The following is a 24,577-nucleotide window of genomic DNA, read 5'->3' as shown; positions in this document are numbered from 1 at the left end:
AACAGCCAACAGATTAAAACGGTTCATAATGTTTTTCGATATTGGCACCGCAAACAGACTGGAAGAAAACATGCAGACAATAATCAAAAACGAAAAGCGACTAAGTGATTATGTCAGCAACCAAACATCCATCATTAATGCAACATCAAACCTTGTACAAACCACTACAGAGGAAGTGAATAAAAACTTTGAAAAGGTTACAAAGGAGATAAATAAAATGGCAAGCACTATAAAAGATAACTTTTTTGTCTACAAAGAGTCCATAAAGTTCTTTATGTTGATCAACCAAGTGAGAAGCTGGATTGAGGAAACCGAGGATCTCCAGTCAGCAGTAATTGCCCTGGTGACGCATATTAATCAAGGAAAAGTACACCCGTCCCTAGTCGAACCAAATAAGATGTTAGCTGAACTCAACAAGATCCAACAGAAACTGCAGAGGAATCAACTTCTTCCTGGCGAAAATTCTCCGAAAAGGCTTCAGCTAGTATACAAACTAATGAAAGCGCAAGCAATATTTAAGGACAATGTGCTAATCATAGACGCAAGGCTACCAATATACATAAACCAGCATGCCACTCTCTTCGAAGTAATACCAATACCACTCGTACTGAAAGGAAGAAAAGTTATTCCGAAGACAAAAACGAAATTCCTTATTTTCAATACAGAGATAAACGCATACCACTCAATGACTGAAATGGAAGTAAGCCATTGCCGGCATGAAGACGAGATCACATACCTGTGTGAAGGAAGTTGGGCATGGGAAGATGCAGATGACGAAAGTTGTGAAATATCTCCAATAAAACCGAGCAACAAGCAGCCGTGCAAGATGATGGAATACGAGGAAGACACGTTTGTCAAAAAACTCAATGGAAAAAACCGATGGATGTTCAAAGTATTTGAGGAGAAGTCAGCCCACATTATATGCGGAAACTACGAGGAGATAGTATATCTACCAAAACAGGGCATAATCGAGCTATATGCTGGATGCTCAGCCAGAATAGGTAAAATTAACATTATTACTCCGCAGGATCTAATATCTACAAATACTGCGAGGTACTCTCCACTTTTCCTCAAAATAATCGACCAAAACATCGCATGGGATCCAACACCACTTCAACACAATGTCGTAAATAACTCAGTTGAGCTACAACGAGTTCAACAAAGCATAAAGGATCTGCACCGGCAAAAAGTACATATTGAGGATCTTGTTTTCCACACAATGAATGGACATATTTCGTTAGGACTAGTAATAATTATAGTATCTCTATTTGTCTTGTATCGAATCAAGAAAAGAAACCAGAGACAGCAATTATTAGCTATTGCATTTTCTGCCCCCCCGCAGAGTGTTCAGGAACATGCATAGAAATATGATAAGTATGGGAACATACGCACTATGCACTCGACAACTGGCATAAAATAGATAACATATGTTTCAAGTGGGAGCTGTCAAAATGTCCACAAAATATGACCCTGACCCTTAGCGATAAGAATACTTAAGAGACGAGCGCTGAGCCTTACAAACTCAGCGATAGGATAAGAATAGCTAATAGACCAACGCGGAGTCTTACACACTCAGCGATAAGATAAGAATATGTAATAGCCCAATGCTGAGCCTTACACACTCAGCAATAGATACATTAGATTTAAGGGTTGAAATTATACATGAGTCTGGGTATATAAACCCAGGCTCAGAATAATAAAGATCAATACGAAACTAAACACCATTATAGTCAAGTGTATTCACTCATTAATAGATTCAATTAAATGAGTTTTCTATTTCAATTATATTTTTAAATACATCGAAATTGAAATTTTTACCATAGTAAATGTGCGTTTTTATTAGTTTGTTTCAGGGTAGTATCTAGTTGAGCACTCGCGACTAGAGTTTTATTACTTGTTGTACCTTGAACCCATTGCAAATGGGAAATCAGGGTATAATGGGTTTGTTGAAATGTATGCAACAGGCAGAAGGAGGCGTGGCAGACCTCACAAAGTGTATATGCTCTTGACGGAGACGAGCTGAGTCGAATTGACCCTGTCCGTCTGTTTGTCTGTCCGTCCGTATGTCCGTATGTATGAACGCGTCGATCTCAGAAGATATTCCGATATTATTTTATCGATAAAACCCGTATCGAAATTCAGTTATAAAATTATATCTCCCACACATATCCAAATTTCAAACAATGTGATTACGTTCTGAAAGTTTCATTAGATCGTAGGTCTACAAATGAAATTATAAAACAAATAAATTCTGGAAATATTGCCAACACTGCAGCGCAGGCCAAGCGCAATCGCCTGTATATGTGCGTGTGCGTGTGTTTGTGTTTGTGTTTGTATGGTCCTTCGAGCCGGATCAACATGTTAGAGCGTTAAATGAAACAACTCCACATTTGCCGAATTCAAGATTGAAACTGAACTCTTTATTGCTTAAAATCCTAGTTCTTATACACTTAACAGAGACTCAGAACAGCCCCAGTACACTTGAGCAGAACATCCTCTGTTCGAAGGCGCCTGTGTACCTGTTCCGGTGTTGGCTGCTGTTTCCGGAAACCAAATTGATGATTCGGTACAATCCCCCTGCATTCCAGATGCGGCTGCACTCTAGCTAAGAATATTCTTTCGAATATTTTAGCAGTTTGCCAGTTGGGCCGTTGCGGACAAATGCAGGGTTGCGTTTTTCCCCTGGAGACTGCATCTTGTAGACACAAGTGAGGGCCTGTGACTTCTCTTTAGTGCAGTTTTTGGAGTCGTGATCGTCTGCGCATTTCACACACCTATGTGCTTTGTGGCAATACCTCTGCGTGTGCCCGAATCCCTGGCAACGATATCATCAGTGCTGTAATGAAACCCTTTGAGGCAAACTCGATAAGGTTTGTCTTCCTTTAACAGGTAGCAATGGAACTCCAGTCCTTGCTGTGTGAAGTGCTTCCGGACAGCGCGGTAATCATCGCTGTTTCGTGTGAGAACTCCTATCTCACTTCGCCTAGCCTTGATGTCGTACGAATTTCTGCTGATGCATTGGTCGATCAATAGGTGTAAATTAGCTACCGAATTAATGTTTGGACACCAAATAGGGGGCGGACGTGGTTTAGGTTTCTCCGTTGGAGCTGCATCATTTATATGCACATCTTCAATTGCGTCAGTGTCTTCTTCCGCTTGTAGCTGCGCGAAACGATTTTGAGACATAGTCGCTTTGCTTACGCTGGGTTCGTCCACCAGTATCTTCTTCTTTGTTTGTTTCTGAGAAGTAGCTATGAGTTACCGTTTCGTGTTGGCATTTCTCGGGGCTTGCGCTGACGCAACATCTGATTTGGCTGATGCATTTGTTTTCTGAGTCATGAACAGTTTGAGTTGATCTTGCAATTTTACTGGCGCTTTTGCAGAGGCAGCAGCGAGATCTGCGGTAGCGCTGCTAGGTGATGCCATATTGGCATCAAACCGGGCCTGTGTGTCTGCTTGCAGGGTTGGGGACCGGAAGCTTGCTTGTTGGTAGCGGTGTTGGGCATATTGGATTAGTGCAGTCGCACACAGTAAGTTTTTATATTGGTATGCCTAAAAGTATGCCTTGAATATAAAATTAACAGCCTATAAGTAGGCTAGTGTTTTTGTTTTGTTTGGCGAAAACCAAAACGTCGCGTCCCCTGCATACACACAATCAAACTTATTTATGTAAGGCTGAGCACTTCACAAAATTAACCAAATGCAAATGCTGGGCTTCAAAATTGCTACAGGCAGCAAGAGCTTCGTACACAGGCATATAAATACTAGCAGTATGAGCAAGGGACTGTAGTGTGTGTGTGCACGCTCGTCGCGAAATCATATTCTTTATGCGCCTTATCGCTTTCATACCCTTCATAAAAATAATCATGAAAACGCTAATTTTGTATGATCGTGGCCAACGCTTCTAAGATTTCGGTATAACCTTCACTGCAAAGGAAAGTGCTGAGATCGTCGCGAACAAATTTCAATTTTTGTGAGCTTGATGATTTGATTAAATGCTATTAGCTACAAATCTAGCGATTTTTATAATTTTGTTTAGCAATTTTAGCATTTTTTTTTTATTTTTTTATTTTAAATAGACATTTTTTCATAAAAATAGAAATATTTATTTTTTTTTTCAGGGTTTTGAAATTTTGTTTACTTTTTTGTCATCTACTAAAATTCCTATCAATACTGGTTCGAAACTTGTATTTGACTAAGCTGTTCGATTACATATACAACAGTATTGCCAACTTTTGTTGAGCACAAAAAGCTATTTTTATGGGAAGATACTTAACTTTTAACTACTTTTGCTTTGATTCGATTGATATTTGAATATATTTTTAACAACTTGTAATCATGGCAGCATTTCTTCAACAGCTGGAACCCGTATCTATGAAGTTTTATGATATATGTGTATTATCCAGCGCTTTAAATTGAGTTAAGCATAACAGTATTGATTTGACTAAAAATGGTTCCCACTTACGCATTGGCAAAGAAAGCAATGCAAAAGTGACCAAGTTCCTAAATTTCTTATTTCTTCCCGAATTCTTGGAAACATGCCTTTCAACCCAATACTTTGTAGCGTCTTGAATAGTTTATTGGTGTTCAACACTTTCAATACTCTCCAAAAGTAAATATATAAAAATGAATCAAAATTTTGCATTTTTTGAAAATTAGTCGGCAACACATAAGTTTTTGTACTGTACGCTATCACCTGAGTTGAACATATTTTTATACCCTGAACCCATTGAAAATGGGAAATCAGGGTATAATGGTTTTGTTAAAATGTATGTAACAGGCAGAAGGAATCATCGCAGACCCCACAAAGTGTATATATTCTTGATCAGGACGACGAACTGAGTCGATTTAGCCCTGTCCGTCTGTCTGTCTGTCCGTATGTTTGAACACGTCGATTTGAGAAGATATAAGAGCTAGAGAATTAAATTTTTTTTTAAATGTCTGTACATAGCGCGCGCATATCGAGTTTATCATAAAAAATCGATAACTCATCCCGTTATTTTGTTATCGATAAAAACCCCTATCGAAAATCAGTTAAAAATGTATATCTCCTACATCTTTCAAGCTAGAGTCTCCAAATTTAAAATGTATATTAAGATGCATTTTATACAATTTCCACTCCGCCCCTATATCCATCTCCACACCCTCATCTTTGTAAAAGTCGTATGTCATATACTAGAGACTGTGCTTCGCTATACACAACCATATCAACATTATGATAACGTTCTGAAAGTTTCATTACGATCGTACGTCTAGAAATTAAATTATTCAACAAATAAGTTCTCATTATATTGCCAACACTGCAGCGCAACCCAAGCCCAATCGCCTGTATATGTGCGCGTGTGTGTGTGTGCTTGTGGTTGTGTGTGTGCGTGTGTGTGTGCTAATTATTATTGACATATCAGTTGTTTGTAGGGTTCAGGGGATCTCGTAGTCGAGCAGTCTCGACTAGAGCTTTCTTACTTGTTTTTTAATTTTTTCAAAGTTTTCTAATTAATTTATATTTTTAAGTACATCGAAATTGAAATTTTAACCATACTAAATGTGTTTTTTTATTTGTTTGGGTTCAGGGTAGTATCTAGTCGAGCACTCTCGCCAAGAGTTTTCTTTTTTTATACCCTGAACCCATTGAAAATGGGAAATCAGGGTATAATGTTTTTGTGTAAAAGTATGTAACAGGCAGAAGGAATCATCGCAGACCCCACAAAGTATATATATTCTTGATCAGCACGATGATCTGAGTCGATATAGCCCTGTCCGTCTGTCCGTCCGTCCTACCGTCCGTCCGTGCGTCCGTGCGTCCGTCCGTCCGTCCGTCTGTCCGTATGAACGCTGAGATCTCAGAAGATATAAGAGCTAGAGAGCTGAAATTTGGTGCATACTCTTGTATACCTTACGCAGTACGAGTTTGCTTTATTTTTTCGATAACTCATCCGATAACTTTTTTATCGAGAATAATCGAAAAATTGATTTTGTTTTTTGAGCCTCATTGGAATACTATTAGACGTGGGGACTTCAGATATACTGCGTATATGCATATGATGAATACAAACATTTTGTAATCAACAGATTTTGGACGTATTTCAAGTATTAGAGACTTGTGCTTTGGAATAAACACACATTTTGACCATATGATTACGCTCTGAAAATTTCATCAAGATTTTATGTCTAAAAAAGATGTTATTCATCAAATAAATTCTCATACTATTGCCCACACTGCAGCGCAGCCCAAGCGCAGTAAGCAGCAACTGCGCAGTTAGCAGAGCGCGGGCGCGTGAGGGTGGATGCATGTGTATGTATGTGTGCGTGCATAAAAGAAGTGCAGAATGATAAGAATATCAGCTTGGAGGGTTCAGGGTATCTCTTAGTCGAGCAGTCTCGACTAGAGTCTTCTTACTTGTTTTTTTTATGCTTTACAAGCTCTGTTATAAGTAGTTTTATGCCTCCATATTGCCAAACACACGGCGATTGCAACGCGGAAAATGTAGCTATAATTATTCTTTAGAACTAGATAGTATTTTAAGTATTTTGTAAATGTAAATATAATAGCACTAACCAGAGAGCACATAGACCGGACACGTAATGTAAAGTGTTTTGCACACTTATTTTCGAGGGTAATCTCCCAGTCAACTTCGTATTTGCTCGACTCATCACTTTTAAGGGTCGGACTACAAAAATATGCGAGAGCACAATCATTTCGCTTTATGCGCTCGACCGAGATGGTCGATGGTTGAACAAAAGATCTCTCTACGCTCAATGTTTCCCTTGCTCTCTCTCTCTCTCTCGGTGCTCTTTGCTCTCTCAAATGTGTATATGTGTGTATGCATGTGAGCACAAGCAGCAGCTCTGAGCTGCCAGCTCACGAAAATTGAAATTTCTTCGCAGCAAGAGCCCATGCCTTCCCTTCTGTGTGAAGAGTATACCGAACTTATCAAACCGTTTGCCAAGCTCGTACAAAATATGTATATGTGTTTTCGATTTTATTTGTGGAAAGGGTATGAAAGCGTTGGTGCTCATAGTGAAAATGCTTTCGCGACGAATGTGCACGCACACCTCTCCCTTTGCTACATGTATTACGAGTATTTGTATGCCTGTGTGCGAAGCTCTTGCTGCCTGTAGCAATTTTAAATCCCAGCATTTGCATTTGGTCGATCTTGTGAAGTGCTCACATACATACATACGTACATATGTATGTACATATATACATTTGATTGTGTGTACGCATGGGCTGCGATGCTTACAATTATGGGAGATCACTTGTAGAAGCATTTCTATGCCTATGTGATTTCATATGTGCGTGTGTGTATGGGCAGTGTGCTTGGGAGATGAGCATTGGCGTGTGCCTGCCTCAACTTAGAATGATGTGAACGATTTTGGGCTTTTGTAGCTTTATTGACTAGCTAAAGCGACAAGTGCATGTGTGTAGTATATTGACTGGCAAGTAACTCGCGCTTATATTTAAGCACCTGATTTCATTTCAATGAATGCATTTTTTTTTTAATACTTGATATGCACTTGTCAATACAGCTTATAAGTTTTTTTTACTTGCATGCATGTATATATAATAACAGGTGCAAGGGATTGCTTTCCATTAGCTTAATGAGCTTAATCAGGTATTACATACATATATAAATATAAGCGCGAGTTACTCGCCAGACACTATACTACACACATGCATTATTTAGCCGGTTTCTTGTAGATTATTTTGTTGTCGTTTTAGTATTTTTTTTCAACTTCGATAACTTTGTCTTATTTGAGTTCTTGCAGCATTACATCTTCTTGAACTTTGCGGAGATTGTTACAACATATGACACCTTTCGGAATAGTTTCGTGTATTGTGTTCAGACACTTCTACATTTGTTGTAATGTTTAATGCGATGAGTTGTATGAGTTTAATGGCTTGTGACATAGATTTTGTTTTAATTACGTACGATCCGTTTCTTAAGAGTTTGCACTCTTCCACAGGCTGTCTATAGCTTTTATACCCTGAACCCATTGAAAATGGGAAATCAGGGTATAGTGGTTTTGTTGAAATGTATGTAACAGGCACAAGGAGGCGTGGCAGATCCCACAAAGTATATATATTCTTGATCACGATGACGAGCTGAGTCGATTTGGCCCTGTCCGTCTGTCTGTCTGTCCGCCCGTCCGTCTGTCCGTATGTATGAACACGTCGATCTCAGAAGGTATAAGAGCTAGAGTCTTCAACTTTTTTTTTAAATGTCCGTATATATCGCGCGCATATCGAGTTTATGATAAAAAACGATAGCTCACTCCGATATTTTTATCGATAAAAAACCTTATCGAATATCAGTTAAAAAATTATATCTCCCACATCTTTATACACATATTAAGACGCATTTTATACATTTTCGGTTTTTGTTAAAATATACCCCCCGCCCCTATATCCACCCCCTCACCATCATCTTTGTATAAGTCGTATATCAAATACTATAGACTTGTGCTTCGGTATACACATACATTTAAACACCATGATTACGTTCTGAAAGTTTCATTACGATCGTACGTCTAGAAATTAAATTATTCAACAAATAAGTTCTCATTATATTGCCAGCACAGCAGCGCAACCAAAGCGCAATCGCCTATATATGTGCGTGTGTGTGTGTGTGCTTGTGTTTGTTTGTATGCGTATGTGTGTGTGCATGTGTATCTGCGAATTATTATTGAAATATCAGTTGCTCGAAGGGTTCAGGGGATCTCGTAGTCGAGTAGTCTCGACTAGAGCTTTCTTACTTGTAAAAGCTAGAGTTTCCAAATTTAATATGTATATTAAGATGCACTTTATACAATTTCGGTTTTTGTTAAAATTTGCCCCCCACTCCTGTATGAGCTTCGGCATATATGTACATACATTTAAACAATATGATTACGTTCTGAAAGTTTCATTACGATCGTACGTCTAGAATTCAAATTATTCAACAAATAAATTCTCAAAATACTGCCAAGACTGCTGCGCAACCCAAGCACAATCGCCTGTATATGTTAGTGTGTGTGTGCTTGTTTGTATGTGTGTGTGTGTCCGAATTATTATTGACTAATCAGTTGCTTGTATGGTTCAGGGGTTCTCGTAGACGAGCAGTCTCGACTAGAGCTTTCTCACTTGTTATATCCTGAACCCATTGAAAATGGGAAATCAGGGTATAATGTTTTTGTGAAAAAGTATGTAACAGGCAGAAGGAATCATCTCAGACCCCATAAAGTATATATATTCTTGATCAGCACGACGATATAGTCCTGTCCGTCTGTCCATCCGTCCGTCCGTCTGTCAGTATGAACGCCGAAATCTCAGAAGATATAAGAGCTAGAGAGCTGAAAATTTGTGTGTATACTCGTGTATACCATACGCAGAAGACTTTAGATTTAATATTTCTTATATTCGAAAGTGTCCTAGTGAGCCAAGGCGGTTTATTTGAAAAGGGCGACATACGGTAGAGAGGGACGCACACATCCAGACTAGAATTTAAGGTTGTATTAAAAAGCGATACTGTCAAATTAATATCAACCGACTCATATAAAAGGGACCAGTCTGTTGAGTTAATTAAATCGTTGAGCAAAACAAAATCGCATTTCCGATAACAACGACTTGGTTTAGAAGGCAAAGGAGTATAATTGAGAAGATTATCAACAGCTAATAAAACCTCTAAAGTGGGGTGATGTATATCCTCAGGTGTGCAGAAAGGAGTCGATCTCACGACATTAATGAGCGAATCATGATTAGTAAACACAAGATCCAGTGTGCGATTTAGATAATTAGAAATAGAGTTAATCTGATACAGAGACAGGTTAAACAATTCATCAAAAAGATAGTGATCAATTGTCGGAATAAAGTAATTTGCATTACAAGTTGCTGACCACGAAGTGTTGGGAATATTAAAATCCCCCAACACAAGAAGCAAGTCTCTATCATTCACATGTTCATAAACTTCTTTAGTACTATTAATATGTTGAGCATAAACTTGTAAATCAGAAGAGGGAGGGATATAAGAACATGTGATAAACAATGAGCGCGATGGGAGAGTTAATTTAACCCCTAAAATCTCCGCTTCATGAAGGGAAAGGTAAACACATTGGGGAGGATACTGGACTTAACCGCAATTAACACACCACCTTCTCTGCGCATTGAACGATCGAGTCTATAAATAGTGAAATTACTTGAAAGGATTTCACTATTATGAATATTATTACTTAGCCACGTTTCGGTGAATGCAATAATATCATATTGTACACTAAAACTGTGTAAGAATAGACTTTTCAGTTTAGAATTCAAGCCACGTATATTTTGATAAATCAGAGACAGCTGCGAAGAAGATGGGAAAGTATTTAGTTTTTTGGTAAAATGTTTGATGACGATTGCAACGAAGGTAGATTTACAGAAATAGGAGTCGATCTGTTACGATTTTTAGGTCTGAATTCATGAACAACGACATGAGGTGGCCAGAAGTTTGGATCACACAAAGTTTTAAAATATTCTATCGGCACATTTATCTTGAAGGAGGCAATTTCACGCAGGGTTATGAAGCTAAACTTCGATATAAAAGCATTAGCCGAAGTCTTGCTTGCGATAAAAGCAGATACTGACCTACAGGTCGTATCAGATGAAAGCCTGGATAAGAAAACTTGCTTTCGGGGAGAGACGACAGATAAGGAAATGTCGGGTGTCGCTGAATTATTGGCTTGAACAACAATTGGAGAAGATTCCAATTTTTTCTAATTCTCGAAATTATACTGGGTTAATAATTCTTCAGCAGCAGCCATATCACTGGATAACAGCTTAGAAATCTTTTTCAGTTTTAACAAGTAAGAAGACTCTAGTCGAGACTGCTCGACTAGGATACCCTGAACCCTCCAGTCTGATATTCCAATCACTCTGCACCTTTTTTAGGCACACATACATACACACGCACGTGTTAGAACGCGTTCTGCTAACTTCGCAGTAAGCAGCGACTGCGCTTGGGCTGCGCTGCAGTGTGTTCAATATTAAACGAATTTATTTGCCGAATAATTTATTTTCTAGACGTCCAATCTTAATGAAACATTTCAGAACATACTCATAATGTTCAAATGAATGTACATTCCAAAGCACAAGTCTCTACTACTTGAAATACGCCTTTTACAAGGGTGATGGTGAGGGGTCGTGTTTAGGGGTGGGGGGTAAATTTTAACAAAAACCTAAATTATATAAAATACACTTTAATCTACATATAAAATTTGGAAGCTCTAGCTATAAAGGCGCTATAATTAAATAACTAGCTTTCGATAAGGTTTTTAATTGATAATAAAATATCGTGAGTAGTTATTGATTTTTAAAGATAAAAAAATTTCAAGTCTCTAGCTCTTATATCTTCTGAGATCGACGCGTTCATACATACGGACGGACAGACGGACAGGGACAAGTCGACTCACCTCGTCGCCCTGATCAAGAATATATATACTTTGTGGGGTCTGCCACGCCTCCTTCTGCCTGTTACATACTTTTAACAAAACCATTATACCCTGATTTCCCATTTTCAATGGGCTCAGGGTATAAAAACTGAGCCCTTACAGCGCTGTACATTTTAGAAAAATTGATCTGTTTTTCTAAATAAATCGGACAAGACCTGCGAACACCCCCACTACCAAATTTCACCGTGGACATAATCTTGTCATAATCACGACCAGTGAGACCTGCACATTTAATATGCATCATATTATCGCACAGCCAGCAATTGACAAATTGCGCTTGTGCAGAATCCACTGCATGCCTGAACGTGCAAGATTTTTTGCAGCAGCTCATATTGGCAATTGGGATCAAATTAGAAATTAAAGAAATGCAGCAAGAATTTAAACAAAGAGAGTAAAATATGTATGTTGACAGAGCGAGTCCAACAACAATCAGCCGTTGAAGAGCAGAACGAAAGATTATGTTGAGAGAGATAGTCAACAACAAACAGCCGTTACAGAGCGTAACGAAAGAAACACAGAGAGTTATTTGCACAGCACGACGACCGAAATCGAGAGAGCAAGTATGCTCACACTCACACTAACTAACGTGTAAAGAGTAAAGAGTAAAGACAGGGAGAGCGCCAGAAAAATAGAAAACTACAGCAAAGTGCAAAATAAATGCAAATACGACGCTGCATCAAACTTCAACAAATTAAAAAGCAATTTTAGAAGAGACACAGCAAACCACGGTCAAACCTTGCACAGGAATTTTGAAACAAACCAACCGCAGTTGTGTGAACAAGGATGTCGAGCTTATCTTTAAAAATTGATAACTATTCCCGATATTTTACTATCGATCAAAAACATTATCAATCAAGTCAAATGCCATAGAATATGTAGATCATATGCTGAAAGTTTCATTAAATTCGGTTTAGTCAATCGACGTTAAAAAATAACAACATGTTTGGCCAATTAACAAACGCACGTGCAGCAGCTACAGCAGTTTTCCTATACGTGTGCACACATGCATTCAAACTTCTAGTACATTCTTAGAATCACATCAGCAGTTAGTTTGGTTTAGATTTTCTTGATGGCGCTTTTCACTTTTGCCATTGCAATTTCTAGCAGTAAGGTGGCGTCGTGATAAAAGGCGTGGCGCTCGATCGGGAAGTCTCGGGCTCAAATCCAGGGCGCGTCGTAGCGTTTTTTTTATTGTTTCAAAATTTTTATATATTTAATTAAATGATTTTTATTTTTTTATACTCATTCACGAAGTGAATTAGTATATTGGTTTTGTGCAATGTCCGTCTTGCTGTCCGTCCGTCTGTCCGTCTGTCCGTCCGTCCGTCTGTCCGTATGAACGCAGTTCATTTCGCCGCTATTGAAGCTAGAGACTTGAAATTTGGAACACATACTCGTGTATAACTCCGATTAATAAAGTGTTAAAATTTTCCCGATCCGCCCACTAGGGGCGTGGCAAATCGGAAAATGCATTTTCCGATATACCAGAAATCATGTTAGTTGAAGAGCTAGAAAGTTGAAATTTGGTATGTAGATCCGCGTTGACCCCCCAAGTCCAAAAAGCTATGGTGGATATATCTACGCCCATTGGGGGCGTGGCAAATCAGATAAAACTGTATCTCATAAAGTTCTAAAGCTAGAGCGTTGAAATTTCGCACGTGAGCTAATGCTATAATTCTATAATGACTGATTAAAAAATTATATGTCTACGCCTACTGGGGGCGTGGCAAATCGGACCTGAAGATATAGTGATTTTTCAAATTTGGCTATATTTTAGGCACTATTGAAGCCAGAGACTTGAAATTTGGTATATATACGCGAGTTGATCTCCCAAGTCCAACAAGCTATAGTGGATATATGTGCGCCCAAAAGGGGCGTAGCAAACCGCAAAACTTTATATCTCCTACAGTTTAAGAGCTAGAAGCTTCAAATTTGGATAGTTGAGTTACTGGTAACCTCCTCTATCGATGCCCCAAAAATAATTGTCACGCCTCTTTGGGGGCGTGGCATATCAAAAAATACCCTGTAATTTTCACATTTTTTGAGCGTAAGCATTCAAATTTTGCGTTTACGTTACCGTTAGCTCTTTCTAAGAACTGGCCAAAAATGAGGTGTCTACGGCCACTAGGGGCGTGGCAATCGGCATTTGTAGTATCAAATAGCGACATTTATATGCTTGAGCTATCTATGTATGTACATGTATATACAAATAGGCTTAATAGGCATTGATAACACGGAAGGAAACATTTTTATAAAATTTAAAAATAAAATTTAAATATTTAAAAAATATAAAAGAAGCTAAAATAACAAAATTTGCAATTTACAAAAAAGAGTTTTCCGCGGGATTTGAACTCGCACCCAAGCCATGTTTGTCAAAATAACAAAAACAAATTTAGCCGGCGCCTTTGCCGACAGCGCTACCGCTTACTGTGAACAAACATATTTAAAATGAAATAAAAAAATGAGATTCTTTTTATGACGCATTATAGAAAAGAAGAGCCAGAGTAGCGGATGATAAATTGGCATTTATGTGTACATACATACACACACAAATGAGCGCGTGCATAAGAAAGGCTGGAATGCTTGATGCTACATATGCGTGAAGACTTATGTACATACATATACATGCATATATGCGTACATACATATATGAGGGCTTTTTAAGAAGAAACAAATTTAAACTTATAAAATTGTTCAATTAGAAAAAAGAATAAAATATCTATTTTATAAAAAACGAAATATGTAGAAAAACAAACACAACCTTAATGGGGACTTGAACCTCCGCCGCTGTAACATAACTTGCAACGCCTTTAGCGCTCACGCTATCGCTTTGCTTTACAGACTGGTAGCTAAAATACAATAAGCTAATAACAGAGCGTCATCTGACAAAACTACAACAACAGCTAGAAAATCCAGAAATCATCGCAATTCTTAGAATGCTAAAAAGTGCGCTTTTGTAATGTAAGCAAACGCTAAAGAATCTGCAATAGGTGTGACCGAAAGCTATCAACGAAAATTACCATACATTTGTACTCAAAAAGTGCACGATCAATTTAATAATTATCGATTACTCGATAAAAATTACCAAAAGCTACAATATAATCAAAAAGCATAATTGTTTTGTACTAATTTTTTTTGAAAGCCAAATTAAATTAAATTTACAAAGGGACTGTGAATGAGTGTTCCGCAGTCGGTAGCGCCCGACTGCAACGTTCTTACTTGTTATTTTTATTATTTTTAAATACATCGAAATTGAAGTTTTAGCCATACTAAAAGTGTGTGTGTTTATTAGTTTGGTTCAGAGTAGTATCTAGTCGAGCACTCTCGACTAGAGATTTATTACTTGTTTTATTTTGTAAGGCTTAGCCCTCGTCTCTTACATATTCCGACTCTGGGGTTGCGAGGGTTAATGTGCATATCTCTATAGAGTCCGTACTTGTGACCTTTATCTTTTCCCATCGCACTATTGGCTAGTCGTTCAGTACGACGATGGCATGTATACTATCTTCGTATATTCGTACAATCCTCATATGAAGAGTTTCACTACAAAATACACTGGAGCATAGAATCAGGCTATGAGACTCCCATATCATCTGTAAGTTCAATGGAAAATGTGTGAAAACGAACGAGTGTGTGAATAGTCGGCTCTGAAATAATGAAATCGTGTAATGAGGGCCCAGATGGGATAATGGCTGAGTCTTCGAACAAAGTTTCAGATTTGTTATCGAACGTTTCTCTTGTGCAAACAGTCTGAATATTCCCCAGAAGGAAATCAACTACTCGCAATTGAGTTATTCTGTTGTTATACTTGACTCACCAAATCATCAAGCCGGAGGCTGTGATTGGTGCCATCCGAAGGTCTTTGAGTTGCGATGAACGACGAGAATTTGAGATTGCCTACCACCTGAGATGACCCAGCCGCGATGCATTTTCTTTCAAACGGGTAATCCAGGTGCCAAAAGAAAAAGAGATTAGCTGAGACGAGATGATCAAATCGTTGTGACCTCAAAACACCGGATCAGCTAGTTGTATGTGCGAAGGTGTATCCGACTACTATTAAACATTAACACCCCAGCCTGATTGTCAGTAATAGTAATAATCTGATATCCGTGATTTCGGTTTAATTATCCTTCAGCTAAGAAGCTGACTTCTTTGTTTTATTTTTTAATTTTTAATTTTTTTATACTCATTCACGAAGTGAATTAGTATATTGGTTTTGTGCAATGTCCGTCTTGCTGTCTGTCCGTCTGTCCGTATGAACGCAGTTCATTTCGCCGCTATTGAAGCTAGAGACTTGAAATTTTGAACACATACTCGTGTATAACTCCGATTTATAAAGTGTTAAGATTTTCCCGATCCGCCCACTAGGGGCGTGGCAAATCGGAAAATGCATTTTCCGATATACCAGAAATCATGTTAGTTGAAGAGCAAGAAAGTTGAAGTTTGGTATGTAGATCCGCGTTAACCCCCCAAGTCCAAAAAGCTATGGTGGATATATCTACGCCCATTGGGGGCGTGGCAAATCAGATAAAACTGTATCTCATAAAGTTCTAAAGCTAGAACGTTGAAATTTCGCATGTGAGCTAATGCTATAATTATATAATGGCTGATGAAAAAATTTTATGTTTACGCCTACTGGAGGCGTGGCAAATCGGACCTGAAGATATAAGGAATTTTCAAATTTGGTTATATTTTAGGCACTATTGATGCTAGAGACTTGTAATTTGGTATATATACGCTAATTGACCACCCAAGTCCAACAAGCTATGGTGGATATTTGTCCGCCCAAAGGGGGCGTGGCGAAACGCAAAACTTTATATCTCCTACAGTTTAAGAACTAGAAGCTTCAAATTTGGATAGTTGAGTTACTGGTAACCTCCTCTATCGATGCCCCAAAAAGAATTGTCACGCCTCTTTGGGCGCGTGGTATATCGAAAAATACCCTGTGTCGGCATTTGTAGTATCAAATTGCGACATTTATATGCTTGAGCTATCTATGTATGTACATGTATATACAAATAAGCTTAATAGGCATTGATAGCACGGAAGGAAACATTTTTATAAAATTTAAAAATAAAATTTAAATATTTAAAAAATATAAAAGAAGCTAAAATAACAAAATTTGCAATTTACAAAAAAGAGTTTTCCGCGGGATTTGAACTCGCACCCAAGCTGTCCCTATACCACACACATATACATATGTATATACACATGTGCGTGAATTACTCTCCGGTCACAGTGCCACAAAGTATTGGGATGTGCACTTGTCACTTTAGTCAGTCAGCTACTGAAATATACATATGTAAGCGCGCCTCTTTAATTTAAACCCAAAACGCCACATGCACATACACACACGCACATATAAAGGCACAAAGCAGTCAAATGCTTCTACAATGTTCACCCCATCATTTGTGAGCATCGCGGCCCCTGCGTACACACAATCAAACATATGTATGTATGCATGTGTGAGTAGTTCACAAGATCTACCAAATGCGGATTCGGGGCTCTGAAATTGCTACAGGCAGCAAGAGCTACGCACACAGGCACACAAATGCTCATAGTACCTGTAGCAAGGGAGAGTGTGTGCGTGCACATTTGTCGCGAAAGCATTTTCATCATGAGCAGCAACGCTTTTATACCCTTCCCACAAGTAATATCGAAAACACATATACATATTTTTTACGAGCTTGACAAACGGTTTGAAGAGTTCGGTATACTCTTCACACAGAAGGGAAGACATGGGTTCTTGCTGCGAAGAAATTTCAATTTTTGTGAGCTGCTGCTTGTGCTCACATGCATACACACATATACACATTTGAGAGAGCAGAGAGCATCGAGAAAGAGAGAGCAAGGAAAACATTGAGCATAGAGGGATCTTTTGTTCAACATTTGACCATCTCGATCGAGCGCGTGAAGCGAAATGATTGTGCTTTCGTATATTTTCGTTGCTCGAGCCTAAAAGTAATTCGCCGAGCGAATTCAAAGCCGTCTGGGGCGCTAAGGTCCCAGAAAAAGCGTGCAAAAAGCTTACCACTAGTTGTCTAGTCTAAGTGTTCTCTGGTTAGTGATTGTAGCTTTTGGTAATTTTTATCGAGTAATCGATAATTATTATATTGATCGTGCACTTTTTGAGTACAAATGTATGGTAATTTTCGTTGATAGCTTTCGGTCACACCTATTGCAGATTCTTTAGCGTTTGCTTACATTACAAAAGCGCGCTTTTTAGCATTCTAAGAATTGCGATTGATTTCTTGATTTTCTAGCTGTTATTGTAGTTTTGTCAGATGACGCTCTTTTATTACCTTATTGTATTTTAGCTACCACCTAAAGGCGTCGCATGTTATGTTACAACGGCGGGGGTTCAAGTCCCCATCAAGGTTATGTTTTTTTTTTTTTATACATATTTCGTTTTTTATAAAATAGATATTTTATTCTTTTTATACCCTGAACCCATTGAAAATGGGAAATCAGGGTATAATGGTTTTGTTAAAATGTATGTAACAGGCAGAAGGAGGCGTGGCAGACCCCACAAAGTATATATATTCTTGATCAGCACGACGAGCTGAGTCGATTTGGCCCTGTCCGTCTGTCTGTCTGTCCGTCCGTCCGTCCGTCCGTCTGTCCGTATGTATGAACGCGTCGATCTCAGAAGATATAAGAGCTAGAGACTTCAACTTTTTTTTAAAATGTCCGTATATATCGCGCGCATATCGAGTTTATCACTAAAAAACGATAACTCATTCCGACACTTTTTTATCGATAAAAAACCTTATCGAAGATCACTTAAAAAATTATATCTCCTACATCTTTCAAGCTAGAGTCTCCAAATTTAAAATGTATATAAAGATGTATTTTATACAATTTCGGTTTTTGTTAAAATTTACCCCCACCCTTAAATTCACCCCCTCACCCTCATCTTTGTAGAAGTCGTATATCAAATACTAGAGAGTTGTGCTTCGGTATACACATACATTTATACATCATGATTACGTTCTGAAAGTTTCATTACGATCGTACGTCTAGAAATTAAATTATTCCACAAATAAGTTCTCATAATATCGCCAACACTGCAGCGCAACCCAAGCGCAATCGCCTGTATATGCGTGTGTGTGTGTTTGTTTGTATGCGTGTGTGTGTGTGTGTGCGTGTATATGTGCGAATTATTATTGAAATATCAGTTGCTCGAAGGGTTCAGGGGATCTCGTAGTCGAGCAGTCTCGACTAGAGCTTTCTTACTTGTTTCTAATTGAACAATTTTATAAGTTTAAATTTGTTTCTTCTTAAAAAGCTCTCATAATTGTATGTACGCATATATGCGTACATAAGTCTGCACGCATATGTAGCATCAAGCATTCCAGCCTTTCTTATGCACGCGCTCATTTGTATGTGTGTATGTATGTAATGCAAATTTATCATCCGCTACTCTGGCTCTTCTTTTCTATAATGCGTCATAACAAGAATCTCATTTTTATACCCTGAACCCATTGAAAATGGGAAATCAGGGTATAATGTTTTTGTGTAAAAGTATGTAACAGGCAGAAGGAATCATCGCAGACCCCATAAAGTATATATATTCTTGATCAGCACGACGAGCTGAGTCGATATAGCCCTGTCCGTCTGTCCGTCTGTCCGTCCGTCTGTCCGTCCGTCCGTCTGTCCGTCTGTCCGTCCGTCCGTCCGTATGAACGCCGAGATCTCAGAAGATATAAGAGCTAGAGAGCTGAAATTTTTTGTGCATATTCGTGTATACCATACGCAGTACGAGTTTGCTTTATTTTTTCGATAACTCATCCGATAACTTTTTTATCGAGAATAATCGAAAAATTGATTTTGTTTTTTGAGCCTCATCGCAATACTAATAGACATAGAGACTTCAGATTTACTGTGTACATATATGATGAATACAAACATTTGGTAATCAACAGATTTTGGATACCACGCCCCCTTCGCTCCCAATTCGTAAAAAACGTATTTCAAGTACTAGATACTTGTGCTTTGGAATGTACACACATTTTGACCATATAATTACGCCCTGAAAATTTCATTAAGATCGTATGCTTACAAACGAAGTTATTCACCAAGTAAATTCTCATACTGTTGTCTACACTGCAGCGCAGCCCAAGCGCAGTCGCTCCTTACTGCGCAGTTAGCAGAGCGCGGGCGCGTGAGGGTGGATGCATGTAAATGTATGTGTGCGTGCATAAAAGAAGTGCAGAATGATAAGAATATCAGCTTGGAGGGTTCAGGGTATCTCCTAGTCGAGCAGTCTCGACTAGAGTCTTCTTACTTGTTGGATTTCATTTTAATTACAATTGTTGACAGTAGGTGGTGGCGCTGTCGGCAAAGGCGCCGGTTCATTTTTTTTTGTTATTTTGACAAACATGGCTTGGGTGCGAGTTCAAACCCCGCGGAAAACTCTTTTTTGTAAATTGCAAATTTTGTTATTTTAGCTTCTTTTATATTTTTTAAATATTTAAATTTTATTTTTAAATTTTATAAAAATGTTTCCTTCCGTGTTATCAATGCCTATTAAGCTTATTTGTATATACATGTACATACATAGATAGCTCAAGCATATAAATGTCGCAATTTGATACTACAAATGCCGACACAGGGTATTTTTCGATATGCCACGCGCCCAAAGAGGCGTGACAATTCTTTTTGGGGCATCGATAGAGGAGGTTACCAGTAACTCAACTATCTAAATTTGAAGCTTCTAGCTCTTAAACTGTAGGAGATATAAAGTTTTGCGGTTTGCCACGCCCCCTTTGGGCGGACATATATCCACTATAGCTTGTTGGACTTGGGTGGTCAATTCGCGTATATATACCAAATTACAAGTCTCTAGCATCAATAGTGCCCAAAATATAACCAAATTTGAAAAATCCTTATATCTTCAGGTCCGATTTGCCACGCCTCCAGTAGGCGTAAACATAAAATTTTTTCATCAGCCATTATATAATTATAGCATTAGCTCACGTGCAAAATTTCAACGTCTCTCAAATCTTCTGAGATTAACGCGTTCAAATATACGGACAGACGGACAGGGTTAAATTCCATACACCTCATTAACATACATATGTATGTATATTAATTATTAATGAATTAATAATTAAACATATAATATCTTATATATAAAATTGTCGTGTCGCGATGTATGTTGCCAAACTCCTTTGAAATGGTTCGACAGATTCTCACGAAATTTTGTGTGCAGGTCGTGCGTGTATCATCTATTTTTCATGGTAATAACGTTAAAGGATGGGCCATTTCACTTCACATTCATTTTTATACCCTAAACCCATTGAAAATGGGAAATCAGGGTATGAACGTATGAACGCCGAGATCTCAGAAGATATAATAGCTAGAGCGCTGAAATACCATACGCAATACGAGTTTGATTTTTTTTCGATAACTCATCCGATAACTTTTTTATCGAGAATAATCGAAAAATTGATTTTGTTTTTTGAGCCTCATTGGAATACTATTAGACGTGGGGACTTCAGATATACTGCGTATATGCATATGATGAATACAAACATTTTGTAATCAACAGATTTTGGACGTATTTCAAGTATTAGAGACTTGTGCTTTGGAATAAACACACATTTTGACCATATGATTACGCTCTGAAAATTTCATCAAGATTTTATGTCTAAAAAAGATGTTATTCATCAAATAAATTCTCATACTATTGCCCACACTGCAGCGCAGCCCAAGCGCAGTAAGCAGCAACTGCGCAGTTAGCAGAGCGCGGGCGCGTGAGAGTGGATGCATATGTATGTATGTGTGCGTGCATAAAAGAAGTGCAGAATGACAAGTATATCAGCTTGGAGGGTTCAGGGTATCTTCTAGTCGAGCAGTCTCGACTAGAGTCTTCTTACTTTTTATACCCTGAACCCATTGAAAATGGGAAATCAGGGTATAATGGTTTTGTTAAAATGTATGTAACAGGCAGAAGGAGGCGTGGCAGACCCCACAAAGTATATATATTCTTGATTAGGGCGACGAGCTGAGTCGATTTAGCCCTGTCCGTCTGTCTGTCCGTCCGTCCCTCCGTCCGTCTGTCCGTATGTTTGAACGCGTCGATTTCAGAAGATATAAGAGCTAGAGACTTCAATTTTTTTTTTAAATGTCCGTATATATCACGCGCATATCGAGTTTATCACTAAAAAACGATAACACATTCCGATACTTTTTTATCGATAAAAAACCTTATCGAAGATCACTTAAAAAATTATATCTCCTACATCTTTCAAGCTAGAGTCTCCAAATTTAAAATGTATATTAAGATGAACTTTATACAATTTCGGTTTTTGTTAAAATTTACCCCCCACCCCTAAATCCACCCCCTCACCTTCATCTTTGTAAAAGTCGTATATCAAATACTAGAGACTTGTGCTTCGGTATACACATACATTTAAACAGTATGATTACATTCTGAAAGTTTCATTACGATCGTACGTCTAGAAATTAAATTATTCCAGAAATAAGTTCTCATAATATTGCCAACACTGCAGCGCAACCCAAGCGCAATAGGTTATAAATGTATATCTCCTACATTTTTAAAGCTATAGTCTCAAAATTTTAAAAAAATAAATTCCAAAGCATTTTATAAAATTTCGGTTTTTGTTATTTTTTGGATACCGGCTCCAAATTCACCAGAATCCCCAGATAAGGTCAGATGCTAGTATAGTGAATGATTTGACATGTTTTTTTTTGAAATGCCAAATATTCAATAGAATATGTAGATCATATGCTGAAAGTTTCATTAAATTCCATTAAATCAATCGACGTTAATAAATTAACAAAATGTTTGGCCAATTAACAAACGCACGTGCTGCAGCAACAGCAGTTTTCCTATACGTGTGCACACATACATTCAAACATCTTCTAGCACATTCTTAGAATCACATCAGCAGTTAGTTTCGTTTAGTTTTTTCTTTTTTTGAATATAAGTATAAATATATTACTCACCTGACGATTGTGGGACCAAATGACGGTGGGCGGTGGTTCAGGTGCAAATCTAACAATACAAGTTAAATTGATGGTAGACCCTTTATTAATATGTAGCTCCGGGCCGCCGATAACCTCAGTAATAGGTTCTGTAGTGATAAAAGATGTTAGTATTTAAAAAATTAAGTCGATCAAATTTATTACGGTCAGGAAAGGGTTATCTTTGACAGATCATCCAAATAACATCTATTATTAGCATACAAAGCTGTTAGCGTTTTGTAGGGACACGATCAACTTTGGAAATAAATAGAAAAGATACATACACACTCACCCTCAGCTTTCACCTGCGTGTGAGCGATTTGCAGTGGACTCGACGTTTGAGAGTGATACGATTAACGCTCTTATATCTTCTGAGATCTGACGGACGGACGTACAGACAGCCAGACTGACAGCGCTAAATCTGTCTGTTGCATACTTTCAACAAAGCCATTATACCATTATTTTCCAATGAAAATGTGTTCAGAGTATAATAAAATAAGAAAGCTCAAATCGAGATGATATTAGAGACCTCAAATTTGGTACATATACTTGGGCTGATTTCTCAAGGCCTTGGCAGATATTTGTCCGCCCGCAGGGGACGCAGCAAACCGCAAAAGTTTATATCTCCTAAAGTATAAGAGCTATCAAATATGGATAGTTAAGTTAACAGTAACCTCCTCTATCAATGACTTAAAAATAATTTTTACGCCTCTTTAGAGGCGTGGCATATCGAAAATTACCCTGTAATTTTCACATTTTTGGAGCTTAAGTATAAACAAGTTACATTTTAACAAAACCATTATACCCTGATTTCCCATTTTCAATGGGTTCAGGCTATAACAAGTGAGAAAGCTCTAGTCGAGACTGCTCGACTAGGAGATACCCTGAACCCTCCAAGCTGATATTCTAATCATTCTGTACTTCTTTTATGCACATACAGTGGCTCACACCTTATTTCGTGCAGCAGCATAGTACAACTTTGAAACCATATTCCCGCTAAACCAGTAAAGATATCAAAAAAATTAAATGAGGTCTTATTTATTGGTTATTCATTATGTATTAACGCTTTCAATTATTTTTCTATTATAATTAATAAGATTTAAAACTAAAGAAAACTAAAAAAAAAGGACCTCATTTAATTTTTTTTTATCTTTACTGGTTTAGCGGGAATATGGTTTCAAAGTTTTACTATGCTGCTGCACGAAATAAGGTGTGAGCCACTGTATACATACATACACATGCATCCGCACACACACATAAGCCCGCGCTCTGCTAACTGCGCAGTAGGCAGCGCCGGCGCTTGGGCTTGAGCTTCAGTGTAGGCAATATTATGAGAATTTATTTGTTGATTAATTTGATTTTTAGACGTACAATCTTAGTAAGATTTTGATGCCAATATGTCCTTTTTCCAGACAGATCTGTCCTGTTTTTAAGGGCTTTGTTCAGAAAAAATATCAAACATCCTCTATCCGGAAATCTGTCCTCTTTTTGTGACTGCGAATCGTGTTCATATTTTCCCAGTTGGTTGGTTGTTTTTTCAGTTGATTGGTTGTGGATGCAACAGATTTCTATTAATTAACATTACCGAACAGTTGAACAGAACTTTAGCATAAAATATACTAAATTGTGTACCGATTAGAGGGCTGCATGAGTGCCAAAAAAAACGTACTTGAGTTAACAATGCTCATATTGAATTGAGCGGAACCGAGGCCAACTCAGAAATGATTCAGAGGCACAATATTCTATTAAACGAGAAAGGGTCGAATAAATATGAAGCCGGGTATATGAGTTGCTTCACTGATTTAATAAGTGGCGTCGACGTCGCTGTAAATTACAAAATGTTTTTATTCATCATATGTATATACACAGAAAGTGTCTAAAAGTGCTCAAATGAGACTGAAAAGAAATCAATTTTTCGATTATACTCGATAAAAAAGGTATCGGATAATTTATCGAAAAAATAAAGCAAACTCGTACTGCGTACAGGAGTATACACGAGTATACATGCCAAAATTCAGCTTTCTAGCTTTTGTATCTTCTGAGATTGACGCACCCATATGGTCGGACGGAGGGACGGACGTACAGACCGATGGACAGGGCTAAATCGACTCAGCTCGTCGTG

The 24,577-nt window shown here is 38.0% G+C and overlaps 1 protein-coding gene and 1 long non-coding RNA gene across 5 annotated transcripts in view; both read right to left on the bottom strand.

The window, feature by feature from the left end:
- The window catches only part of dpr8 (defective proboscis extension response 8), a 157,770-nt gene that overhangs the window by 53,219 nt on the left and 79,974 nt on the right, over positions 1-24,577 (bottom strand). For all 4 annotated transcript variants that reach the window (XM_089264677.1, XM_089264674.1, XM_089264675.1 and 1 more), the window contains one exon: positions 22,438-22,565. In XM_089264677.1, the coding sequence (XP_089120803.1) occupies positions 22,438-22,565 (128 nt within the window). The remainder of the gene's footprint in view (positions 1-22,437; positions 22,566-24,577) is intronic.
- The window catches only part of LOC149090843 (uncharacterized), a 180,169-nt gene that overhangs the window by 100,238 nt on the left and 55,354 nt on the right, over positions 1-24,577 (bottom strand). The window lies entirely within an intron of this gene.

Source organism: Drosophila navojoa, chromosome X (genome assembly GCF_054131105.1).
Source record: "Drosophila navojoa isolate 15081-1374.11 chromosome X, UAZ_NAV_1.0, whole genome shotgun sequence".
Lineage (NCBI taxonomy): Eukaryota > Metazoa > Arthropoda > Insecta > Diptera > Drosophilidae > Drosophila > Drosophila navojoa.
This window is presented reverse-complemented; position numbering and strand designations above follow the sequence as displayed.